General features: G+C 51.0%; 1 protein-coding gene across 1 annotated transcript; it reads left to right on the plus strand.

Annotated features, from left to right (window-relative positions):
• Window positions 1–731: 731 nt before the first annotated feature.
• Window positions 732–18,821, plus strand: RRP9 (ribosomal RNA processing 9, U3 small nucleolar RNA binding protein). Its single transcript, XM_020999010.2, has 15 exons — window positions 732–863; window positions 1,023–1,117; window positions 11,359–11,468; window positions 12,101–12,168; window positions 12,257–12,298; window positions 13,149–13,275; window positions 13,554–13,678; window positions 13,770–13,862; window positions 14,125–14,225; window positions 15,084–15,218; window positions 15,334–15,396; window positions 15,538–15,683; window positions 18,203–18,282; window positions 18,381–18,454; window positions 18,632–18,821. Exons 1-15 carry the CDS (start codon window positions 789–791, stop codon window positions 18,723–18,725), a joined length of 1,428 nt encoding a protein of 475 aa, XP_020854669.1. The 5' UTR covers window positions 732–788; the 3' UTR covers window positions 18,726–18,821.
• The last annotated feature ends 456 nt before the right edge of the window (window positions 18,822–19,277 follow it).

Genomic DNA, 19,277 nt, shown 5'->3' on the forward strand with positions numbered 1-19,277 from the left:
ATTGCCCCGTCACCCCAGTGCCCAGCTGACACTCTCAACAACCCTAGGCTCTCCTCATGTAGGGGGTCCCTCCTGTCTGTGGGCATTGCCCCGTCACCCCAGTGCCCAGCTGACACTGTCAACACCCCAGGCTCTCCCTGTCACCCTGGGGGTCCCTCCTGTCTGGTGGGCATTGCTCAGGCACCCTGCGGTCACTGCCAGGCTCAGCCATGTTCTCTGTGCCTGCTGACCACACACCAGTCAAGCCCAAGCTTCTTTCCCGTGCCCAGTTGGCACCATCGTTCTCTCCAGGAGCCTCTGTGCTTAGGCGCCACGTACGGCTCATTCCAGGCTCGTCAGTAGCCAGTAGCATGTCCCGCTCTCCTCCCCCAAGTCCCTGGCGGCCAACAAAACCCCGGGGTGTATCTCGGGCGCCCCCTAGAAGCTGCTCCCCGGAAGCACAGCAGCCCTGTTCCTCTCACTCCCCCTCCTTGTCCCTTCCCAGACTCGTCCCGGTAGCGAGCATGCGCAATAGTCCCTGAAGCAGGAAGCGGTTGCGACGAACTTCCTATTACATCTTCCTCTAGGGGCAGAAAAGCCCGCCCCTTTAAGGGCTGTGGCCATACTCCTCCCCTTGACCTATGAGAGTCTCAGAGGCGTGACCATAGCTGTAGCTGGGTCCTATGAGGGGAGAAGAGAGGCGGGGCCATGAGGCAGGATCCTATCAGCGAATAAGGGGCGTGGCCCAGGCCTTCCGGGTCAGCCACCACGTGAGCTTCGCGCCGCTTAGGCTGAAGTGTGGAGGCAACATGTCGGCGACTGTAGCGGCCTCGGGAAAGCGGGGGAGGCCGGCGGGCCCGGGTGCGGGGAAGCGGCGGCGGAAGGTGAGGCCGTGAACTTTCTCCAGCGGGTGCGTTCAGCCCGGGCTCCTCCCCCTCCCCTGGGCCCCCGCTTCGCCACTCTCAGCCACCCTCGGGGGTCGTAGCCTGCGGCTGCCCCCGGACATAGCCTCTGACCGGGGGGCGGGGCCCTTTTCTTGGCAGCCCGACGTTGAGGGGGAGCCGGCCCGGGCCAAGGTAGGTACCAAGAAGAGACCCAAGCTGAGCGAGGAGATTTCCAGCGACTCGGAGCCGGAGAGGTATGCGGGCCGGGCCGCGGGCTGGGGCCGAGGGGGCTGCTTCCCGCCTGGCCGATGGCCCCCCGGACGTGACCTTCCATCCCAGGGTCTCCTGGCCCCCATGCCGGGAGTGTACCCCCTTCTTCCCCTAGCTTCCTTCAAAGCCCATCTCTGCTCCACACCTCCCCCACCCCCACTTCAGAAGTAGCAGTAGCTAGAGTGTATTTGTAATGTTTAAGATGTGCAAAGCGCTTTCCAGAGTATATCTGTCTCGTTGGATCCTCACAGCAACCCTTCGAGTTAGGTGCTGTTAGTGATCTCGCTTTACAGATGAGGACAGGGGGGCAGGCAGACAGAGGTTAAGTGATTTGCCCAGGGTAAGACAGTTTCTGAAGCTGGAGGAGAACTCAGATCTTCCTGACTCCTGGTCCAGTGCTCTGACTCTAAGGTTTGCAAATTACTGTGTGTGTGTGTGTGTACAATTCTTTGTGCATGTTGTTTACCCCTCTGTGTGTATACTTATATGTGTAGGTGTGTGTATAAATATGCATTTTCTTTGTATATGTTATTTACTCCCCCTCACATTTAAGCTCCTTGAGGTCACAAACTGTTTAGTTTTTTTTTTTGTCTTTGTATCCCCAACACCTACCACCTGCTGGCCTCCAGATTCCTTGGCCCATCTCAGGGGACACACATGTTAGGTACTTAATAAATGTTTAGTAAGTTGAACACTAACTAGTTTGAATGAACCAATAGTTACCAAATCGCTAAATCTAATGGCTTTTTCTCAATCTCTTTCTTGACCTCTTTACCTTTTGCCTCTAATGATGATCTTCTCTAGGGCTACCGATGAATAGTCTCTAGGTTTTTGTGACACTGATCTCTTCTAATTCTCATCCTACCTTTCTCACTGCTCTAAGTCTTCTTTGCTGGATCTTCTTCCAACCTACACATGGTTCCCCAAGTGGCCTAGGCCCTCTTCCCTTCTCTCTATGTACTGTCACACCTGGTCATCTCTTTAGCATCTGTGAGTTCAGTTATCTTCTCTACGTGGATGATTCTCAGATTTTTTTTTATCTAGCTCTGACCCTCTCTCGACCTCCAGTTTTTTTGTAGACACCTCAAACTCAGCATGTCCAAAAAACCTCATTATCTTTTCTCAAAACCCTCCCCTCTTTTAAACTTTCCTGTTAGTTTTGAGAGCACCATCCTCTTCCATCTTCCCAGCCGTCTCTTCCTAACGTCGGTCTGTCCTCCACTTAGCTGTCAAAAGGTCTTCTTAAAGTCTGACCAAGCCATTCATTCCTAGTATCCCCCCACCCCCCAATCCAGAAACTCCAAAGGCTCCCTGTTACCTCCCAGGTTAAATATAAAATAACTATAAAATCCTGAGTTTGGCTTTTAAAACACTTTACAACCTGACCCCTTCTACTTTTAACTATTCATACCTCTGCATATTCTCTGATCCAGCAGCACTGGCCTTTTTGCTATTCCTCAAACATGACATTCCATCTGCCACGCCTGGAGTGTTCTAAGTCCTCGCCTTCACTTCTTGGCTTTTTTCAGTAGTCAGCTCAGATCTCCCCTTCTGCAGGAGGCCTTTCCCTGTCCTTTCCGCTGCTTAGTGCCTTTCCTCTGAAATTATTTTCCATTTATACTGTATGTATCTTGTATGTACGGTTTTTTGCATGTTACATTTTTGGTTTTGTTATCAGAATTGAGGGCAGGGACTATGGGTTTTGCCCTTCTTTGTATCCTAGCACTTAGCCTAGCCCTCAGCACATAGTAAACACTTAATAAATGTTTGTTAAAAGAATGAATCAAGTTTAATCCTTCCTTGTACAAGGTGGAAAATAAGTTCTGCAAAAGTGGAAGTGACTTGTTCAAGATCAGTCCAGCAAGTAGGTATTCAGTTTCTTTTCTGTGTTCTGTGATTGAGATACAGAGACAAAAATGAAACAGGCTCTCCTCTCAAGGAACTTACCTTTTACAGGGAGGAGGGGATACAGCTTTTACAAAGATAAGTAAGTAAAAGGCATACACTTAAATACTTGAAAGATCTGTCCTCTTATGATATAGTAACGGTAGTGCACTGCAAATCACTTGAGCATTTATTAAGCACGTGCTGTGTGCCAGGCATTGTGTTAAGTGCCGAGATACAAAGCAAAGTACCTGCTATCCCTGCCCTTGAGAATCTTACATTCTAATGAGGGAGAGTATGTAACTAGGGGCAGCTAGGTGGCAGTGGATAGAACACCGGCCCTGGATTCAGGAGGACCTGAGTTCAAATGCGGCCTCAGACACATAACACTTACTAGCTGTGTGACCTTGGGCAAGTCACTTAACCCTATTGCCTATCCTAAAAAAGAGAGAGAGAGTATGTAACTAGGTGCTTACAAGATATATACAGACTAGATCAGGCTTGTGCAACTTGGGGCCCGCCAAAGCATCTCCTCTATGTACAAAGAATGTTTTCCTCTACATTTTTCTCAAGCCACTGGAAATCCTTTGGAGAGCAGTAAGTACAGGCCTGGACTAGACGGAAGGAAACCTCAGAAAGGAAGGTGGCCCGTTCCTGCCTGCCGATCTTGTTCTACTCTTGTGCATGGCTTCCCATCATGTCGCAGGCCCTCCTTGATGGATGGCCGGTGTGGGGACCAGCTCATCCAACCCATGACACAAAAGTGTATACCAAGTAATATGTAGGGACAGGAAACTGGAGGAGGAGTCTTAGCCAGTCCAGGAGTCAGGAGGAAATAGTGCAGCTGTGCAGGAAATAGTCCCTGATCCGAGCCTTTAGAGATAGCTGGGGATTCCAAAAGGCAGAGAGAAGGAGGGAAGAGAACCTCTGTGGGGGCACCGAGGGAGGAAGTGGGTATCCTCTGTGTGCAACAGCAAATAGGCCAGTTTGATGGGAACTGGGGCACCTGAGATAGGGAGTGATGAGAAGTGTGGAAGGGCAGGGTGGGGCCAGATTGTGGAGGGCTCTAGATGCTGAAACAGAGTTTATCTTTCATTGGAAAGGCCGGAGGCTTTTGAGCAGGGGCGTGGCATGGTCAGAGTTTTAACCTTGATAGGGATAGATTGGAGAGAAATTGGAAGCAGGGAGACCCAGAGGCAATGTGCTATAATGGATTAAGCTCTGGGCTTGGAGTCAGGAAGGCCGGAACTGACTTCTACCTCAGAAATACTCGCTGGCTTTGTGATTCTGGGCTATAGAGTTCATTTCTGTAGTCCTCAGTTTCCTCATTTGTAAATTGGAGGTGTTGGACTTGATTGCCCCCAAGATCCCTTCCCAGTGCTAGATCTGAGTCTTGTGGTCAATTTGGGGGGAGGCCAGACAGAACAAGTCTGATCCCTCTTCCACCTGACAGCCCTCCAGGTAGTTGAAGGCAACGTTGACATCTCCCTTGAGTCTTTTCCAGGTTAAACACCTTCAGTTCTTTCATTTGATCCTTATGTAGGGAATGGATTTGAGCCTCTTCGCCATCCGGGTCTCCCTGTTCAGGATGCTCTTCAGCTTATCAGTGTGCTTACACTGGTACCCAGAAAGATCATAGGGAGGAGGGAAAGAAATAAGCATTATTAAGTACCTGCTGTGTGCCAAGCACTGTGCTAAGTACTTAACAGATATTCCATTTAACCCTCTCAGCTGAGAGGGCAGGACTGGTATTACCCCACTTTACATTTGAGGAAATTGAGGCAGACATGGGACGAGTGACTTGCCCAGAGTCACACAGCTGGTGCCCGAAGCCAAATTTGAACTCAAATGTTCCTGACTCCAGGTCCAGAGCTTTGTCCACCATACCACCCAGCTCCCTTATTGAAGTTGAGAGTGTGGTCTGACCAGGGCACAGAGAGATACCACCTCCTCATTCCCAGAAACTGTTACCTCTTAATGCAGCAACATTAGCATTTTTGGCTGCCACACCCTATTGCTGATGCCACACCCTATTGCTGATTCATTTTGAGTTTGTAGTCAGTCAGTTAATTAACAAGCATTTATTAAGTGCCTACTATGTATGCTAGGTGCCAGAAATGCAAAAAACAACATGAAAAATGTCTGCTGTCTGGAAGGAGGACCCTCTCTGATTATTGGTCGGATCGCTCAAGTTGATTAAATAAACAGCTGGGAGGAGCTCCAGTTTTCTGAGAGCATCTCAAAGTGGGGTCAGAAGTATAAAATAAAACAGCAATGGGAAAGAGCAAGCTAATGGCCTGAGCAGGAGCAGGATAGCCATGGCTGATGCCTCTCAGCGCAGAGATGTGAAACAGCTTGCCTTTGTAAGGGGGACAAACAGACTTGTGTGCGCTCTGATGGAGGACAGCTTACAGAGCGGGAAGCACTCTGACCAAGCTTGGTTCTGCAGTGTCAAGTCTACAGTTGGGGCTGTTTTTTTAAATCAGCTTCAAAAAATATAGGGTAGGTGAGGCATGGTTAGACAGCAGTTTGAAAGAGACCTAGTACTATCCTCGGGCCTTACACCCTCCCCTGTCCCTCACTTTCTCAGTAGAGTGCCCCACCTCCTGTTTTACTGAGAAAATAGAGGCTGTGCACCAGGAGGTCCCTCCCGTCCCCTCTCTACATCGAGGCACAGGGCCAGGCACAGATCCCTGCGGCCCTCCCCTGGAGACCTCCTGCCCAAGGTGACTTTGAGCCGTTAACAGCTGCACTTTGATTCTGGTTCTGTGTTACCTTTTTGTCCACATCTCACCACCTTTTCCACAGAGATGGTGAGAAGCACTGTAGCAGATGCTTTACTGAGCTCTGCATAAACTATGTCTGTGGCATTTCTCAAACTGCTTGTTTAGTGACCATGTGACAGCAGGCCATAAGGCTAGCCTAGCGTGGCTTGTTCTTGATGAGGCCATGCTGCTTCTTGGTCATTCTCACTTTCTTTCTTACATGTTCATGAAACATTTGGGAATTTCCCGGGAATCCAAGTCAAGCTCTCTGTCTCATAGTTTGAAGACTGTTTTCTTCTCTTTCTTTTGAAAATTTGGGACATTGCCCTGTTCCAGGCCTGTAGGATCTTTTCCATTCTCCATTATCTTTCAGATTATCATTAACAGTGGGCTCAGAAATCACATCTTACCAGTTCTGTCAGTACTGAATTGTAGAATTCATCTAGGTCAGGTGGTTCAAATTCATCTAGAGCAGCTAGATTCCCTTTTATTCTGCCCTTATTTATCTTGGGTATCAGCTCCCTGTTAGCTCTCTTTGTTCTCTTGTTTCCAGTGGGAAGGTTATTCTCTGTGTTAGAGAAAATGAAAGGAAAAGAAGAGGTATTGTCAGTTACCATCCCATTTGCCCCAAGCAGCCATCCCATCCATCTCTTATTTGATCCTCCTTCCTCCACTGCCCCCATGTAGGTTTTAAAAACCTTTATTGCTTCCTCAGCTCATTTGTAGCACTTAGGGCACCATTGGTACAGGACCATGCCACACTTTTGTTCATCCCCTGTGCATTAAAAAAAAAAAGTTTTATTGGTGTCTTTTATTTTTATATCACCTATACCTCCCACTTTATTCTTCAGCTTTCCAGAGAGCCATCCGTTATAATGATCCATAAAATAGAGGAGGGAAAAGTTCAGCCAACTGTAGTGAAAAAGTCAGATGTTGGGTACAGTGTTCCATACCTCTCGCCTGCCAGTTCTTCGGAGAAATGGGAGGGAGGACCTTCTCCGAGGTCTCATTCGGGGCCAAGCTTGGTCATTATGTACTGGTGGGATTCAGTCTGCATGGTTTATTTCAGGGGTTAGATGGGCCACCTGTTTCTGTTTGGCCAAGGAGCTAAGAATGGTGCTTACATTTCGAAATAAGATTTTATTGGATTTCAAAGTGCAGAGACCGTTCTTAGCTGTCAGGCCACAGCCCTCGGTTTGGTTGCGGCTGTCCTTTCATAGCTGGAAACCTTGTATCCCAGGTTCTTGGTACTTCACTTTGCAGCGGTTCTCGGTACATGCCTTTTAAATATGTCAGTTGGCTGGCGAGTGCCCTGTGCCTTCACATCGATCTCTTAAGACAAGCCCCATTCTTCCCCTTCATTAGAATTGTTTTCCTTTATGTCTTCAGAATTTCCTTCTGGGAAATTTCCCATCTCTCCCTGGCTGACTTTCCCGGTAGGATTTTAGTCTCTTTGAACCGTTTAAAATCTTCCGTCACAAAATTTAAGGTTCTAGCACTTAGCGTGGTCCCTGCTGCAGAGGAGGTGCTGAAAAATGCTTACTGACCACCGTGGCCAGTTTTTCTCTCCTCTGTCTCAGTTTCTGGGAAGGGCAGTCAGTTCCTCCTAATCATTTTCACATCCGAAACCAGTTCTTCACTGTTCACGAAAATTAGCTCTGGTGTAGAATTTCACCTTGTTCGTTCCTTCGCTTTTTTGAAGGGTGAAATCATCATCCTTAGCAGTGCCCTTTGTCTGGTAATATTTATTTAGAGAAGTTTGTGATCTTTTTATACTTTAGTACTTACGATTCCTTCACTTTAGTAGCCTCTCTATTAATTTATCTGCATGTTTTCCTTATTTCCAGCTGTCACTCATTTTTGGACACTCCCTTCCTTTTGATGGTGGGTACACCCCTGAGTGCTAGATGGCAGAGCTGCCTCAGCTTCCTCCCATGTTGGGGAATTTATTCCTCACTGGCCTCACTCCCTGCCCTAGGTAGTTGGGGGGGATGAGGGTAGTAGAGATGCAACAAGATTAACCCTCTTTTCCTTCAGGCCCTGTACAACCATTTAAAACTGACCTCCTGCCGCAGTGATGTCGGGGTAGATACTCTACAGCCTTGGGGTTCTGTACTTTGGAGATTACCCGGGCAGAAGGAAATGGGATTCTCTTCCTCTCCTCCATATGCGACTGGAGGGAGTGAATTTCTGCAGTTTATTGTAGTTGGATTGGGGGCTGGGTGGGTGGTAAGGTGCACTGTCAGAGTCTCTGCAGCAGGAGCATAATCTCTGTGTCTCGCAAGCCCATGCCCATGGGTCAGTTTACGTGTCCTGTGGTTGTGTGGTGGCTGCTAAGGAAAAATACTAAGTGAACACCTTAAAAATGAGCATTCTCCAGTGTTAATTCATACAGCTCTTACCTTGTTGGGGTTTTTGCTTTCTTGTCTTTCTCGTGGATTCATTTCAGATTCCACCCCTGACACATAACTTCTCTTTGGGGGGTATTGGGAGTTATTGCAGCCTGGAGAAAATGTCTGGTCCGTCATCTTGTGAGTCTCATGCCTAGAACTGCAGAAAGAATAGTGTAGCAGGAGGTCTCCAGCATGATACCCCAGGGGTCTCTGGCCTGGTCCTGTTCAACATTTCTTTTCAGTGTCTTGGAAAGGCTTACTCAACATTAGCAAATGTCACAAAGCTTGGAGGGGTAGCTAACAACGCTGAATGACAAAATCAAGATTTGAAAGGATAGAGCATTGGGACTAACCCAGTAAGATAAAATTCAATAGTTAGATGTAAAAATCTTACACTTGTAAAATATGAAAGCATGGGTAAATATCAGTTATTCTCCCCCTGCTCCCCCCCCACAAAAAAAGGATCTTAGGGTTTCAATGGACTGCAAGATCTATGAGTCAGCATTGTGAGGTGGAAACCAAAAGAAGCTAGTGAGATCTTGGGCTGCATAAAGAGGTGAGGCTTCCAGGCATGGGTCTTTGCCTTCCCCAGACCTCATCTGTGTTCATCTCTGTGCAGCACACTTTAAGAAGGACCTGGGTACATTGGAGAATGTCATAGGAAGGCAACAAGGGTGAGGATGGGCCTTGAGTCCATGGCCTCTGACCCATGAGGATTGGTTGAAGAAACTGGGAACGTTTAGCCTGGAGAAAAGAAGAGTCCATGGGGGATGTGTGAGCTGTCTTCAAGAATCCAAAGGCTGTCATGGGGGGAGGGGATTAGGCTCAGCCTATCTGGTCGCAGAGAGCAGACCCAGGAGTCCGGGGTGAGAGTGGCAAAGAGATAGGTTTGGGCTTGCCGACAGTCAGAGGGGTCCCAGAGTGGGACTGGTGGGCTCCCTCTGCTTGGAGGTCTTCAAGCAGAGGCAGAATGACTTTGTCAGTAGGACAAAACGCCTGCTGAGGTCCTTCCAGCTCTCATTTTCTGTGGTTCTGTGAGATGCCTACGGGATAGCCAGGCAATTGGGGAGGTGGGGCTGAAGTTATTTACAAGGAGATCAAAACATAACCTACAGCAGCTAATGAGCTGATCAGAGAAAGCAGAGGGAAGAGGGCCCAGACCCTGGACTTAGGTGCCTGGGATGTAGATGGTGGTGCCTCAGAGGATGCGAGGAAGGAACCATCAGACGATAGGAGGAGAGCCAGGAGGAGAGCCAGGAGAGGAGCAGAGAGGGTGCAGGAGTATGAGACTGAGAAGGAGCCATTGACTTCAGGGGTTAAAAGATTAGCCTCAGAGAGAGGGTGGGAAGGTCAGGAGCCAGGTGGCCAGGGCTGAGAAGTGAATAGGAGGTGAGGCAGTAGAGGCTTATCAAATCACTTGTGTTTTTTATTATGAAATCAACAAACATCAGCATTTCAATATATGAAGAATAGTCGGTCAGCAAGCATTTCTTAAGTGCCTGTACTAAAACCTGAGGAGAGAGGGAAAAGCCAGAGTCTTTGCCCTCAAGGAGCCTCCATTCTGATGGGGTGACGGTGTAAGTAACTGGGGACACACACGTATGGGGTAGGTGAAGGCAGTCTGAAGGGGGAAAGTGTTTGCAGTCCAACCTGGTAGTAACAAAACCGCCCTGCTGTGAGCTTCCTGCTGCTCTCTTCTGAGTATTTTTGAATGTCTCATAGACACCATTCTTCCTCCTCCTCCTCCTTATTGCCATCACTCCTGATCAGCTACTCGCCCACATGGGCCCTCCCTTGTAACAGATACTTAGAGTCGAGGAAAATAAGTCATAACGTCTGAAAACGTACATGTCGCTGTGTACGGAGGTCCGTTGCCTCTCTGTCAAGAAGTCAGACGCAGGCTTCCTCCCTCATTGGTTTTCTGGAGTCCTGCTGGCTCCCTTCATTGATCAGGGCTCTGAAGCCTTTCGAAGTGCCTTTCCTCTACAGTTATTGTGATCATAGCGTATGTCATTCTACTGGTTGTGCTCACATTTTCCCAGATTTCTCTGAATCCCCAATGTTTTAAAGCACAATGTCCCATTACATTCCTAGACCATCATTTGTTAGCCATTCCCCTCATTGTTGGGCACCCACCATTTTTTTCCAGTTCTTAATAGAACAACAGGTGCTGCTATAAATACTTTTTGTCCCTAAGGGTCCTTTCCCTCTGTTTTGACCTCCTTGGAGTTATGCCTATTAGTGGTTACAGGTGACTTTTTCTAAGAGTTTATCTATGAAAAGGAACAACGATATAGGACAATAGCCTGAGGGTTAATGTCTTTTTAAGATTAGGGACAACCTGGTATGATATGATTCTAGGCAGCAGGAAAAGAACCAGCGAAATAGAGATCTGAAGATTAGAGAAGGATGGAGGGAATGATTGAAAGGGTAACCCGGCTCTGGAAATGATACCGCTACCAAGCTAACTCAGGTCATTATCAGGCTGCCCCTCCAAGCCATCCTCCACAAAGCTGCCAAATTCATGTTCTTAAAGCATAGGACCCACCAAGTTACCCCTCTGCTCCAGAAGTTTCCATGGGTCCCATTGCCTCTTGGATAAAATACAAAATCCTCTGCTTGGCCTTCATAGCCCTTCACAGTCTGGCCCTAGCCTATCCTTCCAGGCAGATTATACATTGTTCCCCCTTGTACCCTCTCTGTTCCAGCCAGACCGGCGTCCTGCTTGTTCCCCCTTGCCTTGGCACAGTCTGTGTTCCCATGCCTGGACTGCTCTTCCATCTCACTTCCTCCTTGCAGACCTTCACAGCAGAAGGTTCTCAGGTGCCACCCCCTACAGACGATATTTCCAGTCATTAGAACCGCCCCATCCTCTCACCCCCCAGATTACTTTGTATTGTTCTGTGTGCACTGTGTATGGACTTCTCCATGTATGTACTATTTCCCCCTCATAGAAGAGATGCTCCATGAGGGCTTTTCAGGGATGTCTTTGTGGCCTGAGCCTTGCACAGTGCCTGGAAAAGAGACTGTCCATAAATGCTTCTTGAATCTGTGCTTGGGGTTTCCCCTAAGGGCCCAGCCCATCTCTGCCTGCAGCTGCATATGCAGGTGTTGGCTGTAGAAGTGACTTTACCTGGAGCAAGGGGCAGATTCTTTCACTTCCACTCTCTCCTGTGTCCCCAGCCCTGAGGACACTAGGAAAAAGGAAGAGGAAGATGAGGAGCTGGAGGAGACTGCCCAGGAGAAGAAGCTCCGGCTGGCTAAGCTGTACTTAGAACAATTGAGGCAGCAAGGTAAGGCCATGTGATGGGAATTCTGTGTCTCCTCCCTGGCGTGGGGGGCCACTTCTTCTGCCTTCTCTGGGCTTCACTAGAACATTCAAAACTGCTGGCATTTTCCTGGGCATTGCTGCCTCTAGGCCTGCAGCGTGAAGAAGCCAGCATGGGGTTCTGGGAGCCACCTGCCTTACCCCACAGCACCATCTCCTCTCCCTCCCTCCCCTTATCCCCTGCCATCTCCACACTTCCTTGGGTGGCTGGGCCTGGGCCACCTGGTGGGTGATTGATGCCAGTGCTGGCATTTAGCCTGGCAGGGGGGGCAGCCTAAGTCCTAAGCTAACTTCCCTGGGAGTTAGAGAAGGGAAGACTCTAATAGGCCCCCTGAAGGGAAGAAGCCCCAGGGGCCTACAGTTATTTAAACAGACTGAGGCTATGAAGTGGCTTGGGAAAGATCAGGGGGCAGCCTGTGTAGCCATGGGGAGGGTTGGGCCCTGGGGGCATAGGGGGAACGTGAGGGAAGATGAGGCAGTTGCCTGGGCCCTGCACCTGTCCCAGGCAGAATTTGGGTGGAGGGTGAAGATGCCTTTGGGCATTACTTCTTCGCCCCACCCCGGGTCCTTACCTGGTCTGTGTTCTGCCCTGGGCAGAGGAGGAGAAAGCTGAAGAAGAGGCCTTTGGGGATGACCAGGTGGCTGGGCGTCTAAAGGAAGATGTGGTAAGTGGAGGGTTGAGCATGGTGGGTGGGCCTGCCCCCTGCCCACAGGGCTCCTGAGAGTATCATCCTCTTTCTTCTCCCCACACAGCTTGAGCAGAGAGGCCGACTTCAGAAGCTGGTGGCAAAGGAGGTGAGTGAGAGAGAGAGCCTGGTGTTGGGATCCTGACTCAGCGGGGATCTGGGCACTCCCTCTTTCTGGACCTGTTTCCTCCACCTCCCAGGGCTGTGTTGAGAGAAACCCTTTGTGAACCTTGAAGGAATAAATTGTCAGGCAATCATGTCTACAGCTTGACTTGCAGTAAATCCTCCTCATTCCCTGGGCCTCTTTTCTCAGCCATTGAGCAGTAGTTATATTCACCTGGCGCTGAGTCCATTACTCTAGCCACCGCCCACCCTCTCTCACATCCTAGAGAAGCCAGCTGAGCTGAACTGTTTCCATTGAGAAACTTGTTTTTGAAACACCTGTCTCTCTGGGAGCTTGGTGACTACACGATGCTTGCTTTAGTCCCCAGAAGACGCTCTACTCTTCTAGCCCAGGAAGGGCTGACTAACCTGTGGAACCAGCTTGCCCTGAATGATCCTTCAGGGACCCCTAAGTGCCTTGTCTTTTCTCAAATCGGCTGCTTTTCTCCTTGCTTCTGCAGCCTCATTTTGATACTCTGGACAATTCTGGACCTAACAGTCTGTCCCTTCACATGTGAAGCTTTCTTTTCCTGGTTGATTGATATAGAAACAGATACATGGACATGAAATGGCCAGAACAGTCCGCAGTCATTATTGTCTGATAAAACTTGGGGCAGTCTGACCTACCAAGCAAAGAAGTGCTCTCTATTTCTTTGCTGCCCTTGCAGGCCTGCATGTGGTTTCCACTCCAACGTAGCGGGGGAGAATGAAGCCTCAGGTTTTTGGGAGCTTTGGGGCCCTTGTGGAGTTTACTGTTCCTTCTAGTGCCAGCTGACAAAGCCCCCTCTCCTTGGCAGATCCAGGCTCCGGTGGTCACAGACATCCGGGTTCTTCGGGGCCACCAGCTGTCCGTCACGTGCCTGGTCATCACCCCTGACAACTCGGCCATCTTCTCTGGAGCCAAAGACTGCACCATCATCAAATGTGAGTGACCAGGGACACCCAAGGTGGGGCTTGTCCTGTGCACAGGAGACCAGGCTGTCTTTCTTCCTCCCTTCCCCTTCCCCAGTCAGGGGCAGAACCCCTCCCTCCGCAGCCAGGGCCATTCAAGTGGGTGGGGAGTTCTGGAACGTGAGACTCTTGGGTCTCATTCTCATATCTGCCCCGGCTTTCTCCTCTGTCTGCCATCAGAAGAGGGCCAGCAGGCAGTCTCCAGCCCTCGGCAGTGCTCTCTCCTTACACCTTCCTCCCTACCACTGCAGGGAGTGTGGAGAGTGGGAAGAAGCTGCACCAGATACGGAGGGTGAAGAAGGGAGCCGAGGGCCAGGCGCCCGGGCACGCCGACCACGTCCTCTGCATGGCTATCTCCTCAGACGGCAAATACCTGGTAAGAGAGCCCGCTGGGAGCATCAGACGGGGAGGGCAGGTAGGGGGCTGGGCATGAGGCCTCCCAGAACTGTGCATTCTTGTTCCCCTAGGCCACAGGAGACAGGAATAAGCTGATCCTGATCTGGGACACAGATACCTGCAAGCACCTCTGTACCTTCACAGGGCACCGGGATGCAGTGTCGGTAAGAGGGTTAGGAACGGGAGAGGTGGGGCTCAGGAGACCCCCATCTCCCTGGTTCCTGAGGGCTTGTTCTAGAATCTTCTAGCTGCAAATAGGATTTTGTGAGGCCATTAAAGCCTTCCTTCTGTCTTCAGGCAGGGCCAGTACCCCTACCATGCTGGTAAGCTTACCCTTAGGGAAGCTCTTCCCTTTCTGTCTAACTCTGGCCTCTTCCCCTGAGCTCTGGCTGCCCTAATACCTGACTCTCCCCTTGCCTCATTTAGGGCCTGGCATTTCGGAAGGGCACCCACCAGCTGTACAGCACGTCCCACGACCGCTCTGTGAAGGCGTGGAACGTGGCCGAGAATGCCTACGTAGAGACCCTGTGAGTGGGAGGCTGGCTGTCTGGAACAGCACTTCCCATGGGGAGGAAGGCATCCCAGGCGAAACTCCTCAGCCAGGCTTTTGAGGTTCCTCGTCATTGGCCCCAGGCTCCATCTCGTCTCTAGCCTCCTCTCCCCGGAGTCCTTGACACTGATTGATCCTAGCATTGTGATATGGAAAGGAGCTGGGAGGGAGCTGAGGGCCAGGGAGGGGAAGGACGTGCCTGAGGCCTCAGAGTTAGGAGGTTTCTAGGATTTAGAGCAAGATTTCTTCATTTGACAGAGGGGGGAAAGTGGAACCTAGAGAGGCTGTGACTTTTAGCCAGGGGCACAGATGCTCCCCAAGCCACCACCAGTCTTTTTGCCCTTTCCCCAACGCGCCTCTTACCTGTTTGCACTCCCTGCAGTGCTGCTGCTGCCCTGGCCCCTTCCTTCCTTCCCATCCTTTAGAGTCTGACTGCTATGCACCCTGGGGTGCCCAGCCCCGCCTCTGCTCTGAGCTCTGGTTGCCCTGGCTGACCGTGCCCTCCAGTGGCACTGAGCACACCTCTCACCCTCCCCCATCAGTCTCTCATTTCACTTTTCTGCTGCCTGTGTCTTGGCTTTCTTGCTGGACGTTAAGCTCCCCAAGGGCAGCAGTGGATTCAGAGTCCAGGGCGAGGCTTAGCACATTGGATCATTGAGCTAGAGTGGGAGGGGACCCAAGAGATCAGCCAGCCACAAAGAAGCAGCTCCCGGAGAAGTGACCTGTCCAGGATGATGCAGCCTGAGCACAACATCACGCGTGTCTTCTGACTTGATGAGGCTCTGCACCCTAGATGCTGCTTTGGGGCTGATCCTTTCTCCTCTCTTTGCCCCAGTTTTGGGCACCAGGACGCTGTGATGGCCCTGGATGGACTGAGCCGGGAGAGCTGCGTGACAGCAGGTGGCCGTGATGGCACCGTCCGTGTCTGGAAGATTCCCGAGGAGTCACAGTTGGTCTTCTACGGCCACCAGTAAGCGGGTGGGAATGAGGAAGAACATGTGTGTCATACCAACCTCCCCAAATCAGGGAGGGACCTGGGGAGGGGATGGTGTGGCTTTCCTCTCAAACCCCATTTCTTCTTTCAGAGGCTCTATTGACTGCATCCAGCTTATCAATGAGGAACACATGATATCTGGTTCAGAGGATGGGTAAGGGTTCCCCCAGCAGCCACATCCTCCTCCCCACCCCCACCAGTATGTGAACAGATGCACTGTCCCCTGCCTGGTCACCCTCACTTCAGCCCTTCCTGCCTTCCATCTCCCCCGCTAACTTCACCTCCCTGTCTAAAGCTCGTTGGCTCTGTGGGGTCTCTCCAAGAAGCGGCCTCTCACCCTACAACAAAAAGCCCATGGGATGCGTGGAGAAGAAGGCTTGGAGCAGCCGTACTGGGTGTCATCGGTGACAGCACTGCTCAACACGGACCTTGTGGCCTCAGGTTGGTTTGAACCCCAGACTACCATGCAGGGATTTCTCCCCTCTCTGGGGCAGGCTTAGGGCCAGTGGCTTTCAGCAGCCTTGTGGGCTAGGCTGATGGCCTCCCCTTGCTTCAGTTGTTTCTATTGTTGTTTTGGTTTTTGTTTTATTATTTGGGGTTTTTTTAATTGAGGTCTGGAAAAATGCCTTCTTCCTTGAGTTCATAACACCAGGTGTAAGGGCGCTCATCGTCTCTAGCCCTTGAAGGTTGATAAAGCCCTTGCCTCAGGACAGAGGTATGAAGAGCCTCATACAGCTTAAGAGACTTGCTTCCAATCTTCTCACTCTCCTCATCCCAGTCCGAGGAGCCCTGGTTAAATCATAGAACCTGAAAGGCCAGACCTTTGTCTAGTAGGAATTCCTAACAAACTGGTGGCCTGCTAGCCTCTGCCCAAGGAGAAGCCCGCTGCTCCCCCACAGGAGATGGAGAGCTCACTGCCTCTGGGGGCGGCCCCTCCAACACTAAGCAGCTCTGAGGGTCAGGAGTCGGCCTTCCTGCTGCTTCTGCCATTGCTCCTAATTTGGGGCTCAAGTAAGACAAATCTGATCCCTCTTCTACCTGGCAGCCCTTTGGATAATCCAGAGCAGATGTCCATGAACCCTGCCCATCTCGGTTTTGTTTTTTGTTGTTTTGTGGTTAGGCAGTTGGGGTTAAGAGACTTGCCCAGGGTCACACAGCTAGTAAGTGTCAAGTGTTTGGTCTGAGGCTGGATTTGAACTCGGGTTCTCCTGGCTTTAGGGCCGGTGCTCTATACACTGCGCCACCTAGCTGTCCCTTAGCTCGTTTACCCCGTGCCCAGATGGTTTGGTTTCTGGCCTTCTTGCCATCCTGGTCATGTCCTCCAGATTGTCATAGAATGTGACCCCCTGGATGCTCATGTGTGCTCATGGTCTGGCTGCTGCTCGAATGTGGGCCCAGGCCGTCCTGGGGGAGCCTTGGTGAGGGCCCTGCTCCTGCAGAACTACAGGAAAGGCTGCCGTCCCTTGCAGCGATGAGCAGCCGCGTATGACCCCACAGAACTAGGCAGCCACCCCCCTTAGAGCCTCAGAGGCAGGAGGCTGAGGTTCAAGCTCTGGCTCTAGGACCTGGGGGCAAGGTAGTCGCCTCCATCGTGCCTCAGTTTCCTCATCTGTAAGCCTTCCTTCTGGCACTGACTTTGAGTCTGCTGACAGTGTTGTTAGGGTTTTTTGTTTTGTTTTACAAATAAGGAAACTGAGGCTCATGGAAATTCAGCCTCTGGGCCCAGTCCAGTATTCTCCTTTAGAAACCCTGAGAGGGCGTGGGATCCCAGGATTTCTAGTGGAAAGAGCAGTAGTCCAGCTCTCTTATGTTGCATGTGAGGACACTGAGCCCCAGAGAAAGGAAAGGAATGACCTAAGGAAACATGGATTAGTCTCTGGAGTGTTATCTACTTGGCCAACAGCAGTGCCCTCCGGGCATGCGGAGATTGGAATTAATCTCCTGACCTCACATCCACGTTCCCTGTACTCAGTTTAGGACTCTTTGCTCTGGGAGCTACAAAGATAAATAAGATACTGTCCTCAAGGAGCTGCCAGTCTGGTAAAGAGAGAAGATGCACGCATGGCCAGAGCACTAGGGGATCAGAGGAGGGAAAATTCACTTTGGGCCAGAGTGTTCAGGGAAGTGCTCTTGAGGGACAGTCTGGAAGTTGGAAGGGCCCTTAGGCATCCAGTGGGTGCACGGCCACCCAGACCATGCTATTGGCCAGTGAAATGTCAAACTCCTGAGACCGCCGTGGCGCATGAGGTGAAGACCAGAAGTCAGGGAGAGGAGGTAGAACCTGGGGGTTGGGAGTGCAGAAGCAAGACATGAGGAAGAAAAATGATTTATTGGGTTTTTGAGAAGTGACTTGAGTTCTGCTAGAAATTTTAATGGACCAGGAGAAATGTGCTTCAGAGAAGCAGCTGGGAAATGTTGCCCTTTCATGGAGGAGGCAGTGCCTGAGCTGGGCCCAGCTTTCCTGGGAAAGATTGATCAGCAAGCAGAATTCTGCCTGGCCCCAAGGGGCAGAATGAAAAACAGAGGGTAGAGAAGGTGTAGTGGGCATTTTGGTGGCCGCTGCCGGGAGGAAATGGGGACTTGTGAGGCTCATGGCCATTGAAGGGAGGAGGTTGGCACAAGTCCGTTGGGTGATTCAGTTTGGCCAGACTGTAGAATCATTGTTTGGGATGTGGTTGGGGGACAGCCTTTCATTGATGTAGAGAACAGTAATTGAGGAAACCCCCCTTTATCCAGGCAGACGGTAATTGTTCTGCAACTCAAGTCTTAAGAGAGTTAATGTCTGGGACAGTGTTGGGCAGAACTGGCCAGTGCTGAGGACAGCTGTCCCCTAGGCCTTCTTGGGCACAGGGTGTCTGCCTTGAAAAAGAAAGGTCACGCAGCAGGGGGCTGGAGGTTTCTGGCTTACTTTCCCTACCTGGCCCCGTCAGTTTTTGTGTTTTCTCCTTCCCCACCCCCAGGATCTCACAGCTCCTTTGTGCGACTCTGGCAGTGTTCAGAGGGTTTCCGGAAGCTGGAACCACTCTGGGACATCCCTTTGGTGAGTAGTCGGCCCAGGTGAGGAGATGGGGGGCTCAGACTGATGGGAATGAGGTAGTATTCTGGTTCCCATTCACCCTTCTCCATCCTGCCCTTTAGGTTGGCTTCATCAACAGCCTCAAATTCTCCAGCACGGGAGACTTCCTGGTGGCAGGCGTTGGGAAGGAGCACAGGTCCGTAGTGTTGGGGAGCCCCGTTAGCCAGGTCCCTCTAGTCTGAGGCGGGAGCTGGTGGGGAGTGGGCTGGGACTAGAGCTGGGACAGTCGAAGGAAGTAGGCGGGGGACAAGCCGAGGAAGCTGCAGAGGGAAGGCCTCGAGGCCTCGGCCTCAGGTGCTCCCTCTCCCCACAGGTTGGGACGCTGGTGGCAAGTCAAAGATGCCAAGAACTCGGTGTGCATCATCCCCCTGCGGAGAGTGCCTCCTGCTGCTGCCGCGGGTTCCTGACTCCTTCTTCCAAAGCCCTTTCCTCTCTATTTAAATCTCTTCTCTGCCCCCACTGTTTGTATTAAATTAGCCTGTGGCTTGGTCCAGGCCCCAGATGCCCAGCTCTCGTCCCCATCACCTTGCGGAGCTTTAGTGCCTCACCCTTCACCAGAGGCCCAGAAGTGGAAATGGTTTCCCAGCCATGGGAGCAGAGAGGAGGAGAGACTTGGGGATGGACAGAGATGTGACATACGTAGAAGCAGCTGGCGAGAGCCAGAGGAGGAGGATGATAACCAGCATGTATGTAACACTTTAAGGTTTGCAAAGTGCTGTGTATGTGTGTATCCTCACTACAACCCTGTGAGGCCGATGCTGTTGTTAGCTTCAGTTTTACAGATGAGGAAACTGAGGCAAACAGGTTAAGTGCCTTGCCCAAGGTCACTCAGCTGATTAGTGTCTGAGGAGGATTTGACGTTGGGTCTTGCTGATTCTAAGCCTGGTGCCTGAGGCAGCACAGGGGAGGATGCAGGGCAGGAGGGAAGAGGTTGGGTCACACAGAATCCTTTATTGGAG

The sequence above is a fragment of the Phascolarctos cinereus genome, unplaced genomic scaffold, assembly GCF_003287225.1.
Source record: "Phascolarctos cinereus isolate Bilbo 61053 unplaced genomic scaffold, phaCin_HiC Scaffold_4;HRSCAF=312, whole genome shotgun sequence".
In the NCBI taxonomy this organism is placed as follows: domain Eukaryota; kingdom Metazoa; phylum Chordata; class Mammalia; order Diprotodontia; family Phascolarctidae; genus Phascolarctos; species Phascolarctos cinereus.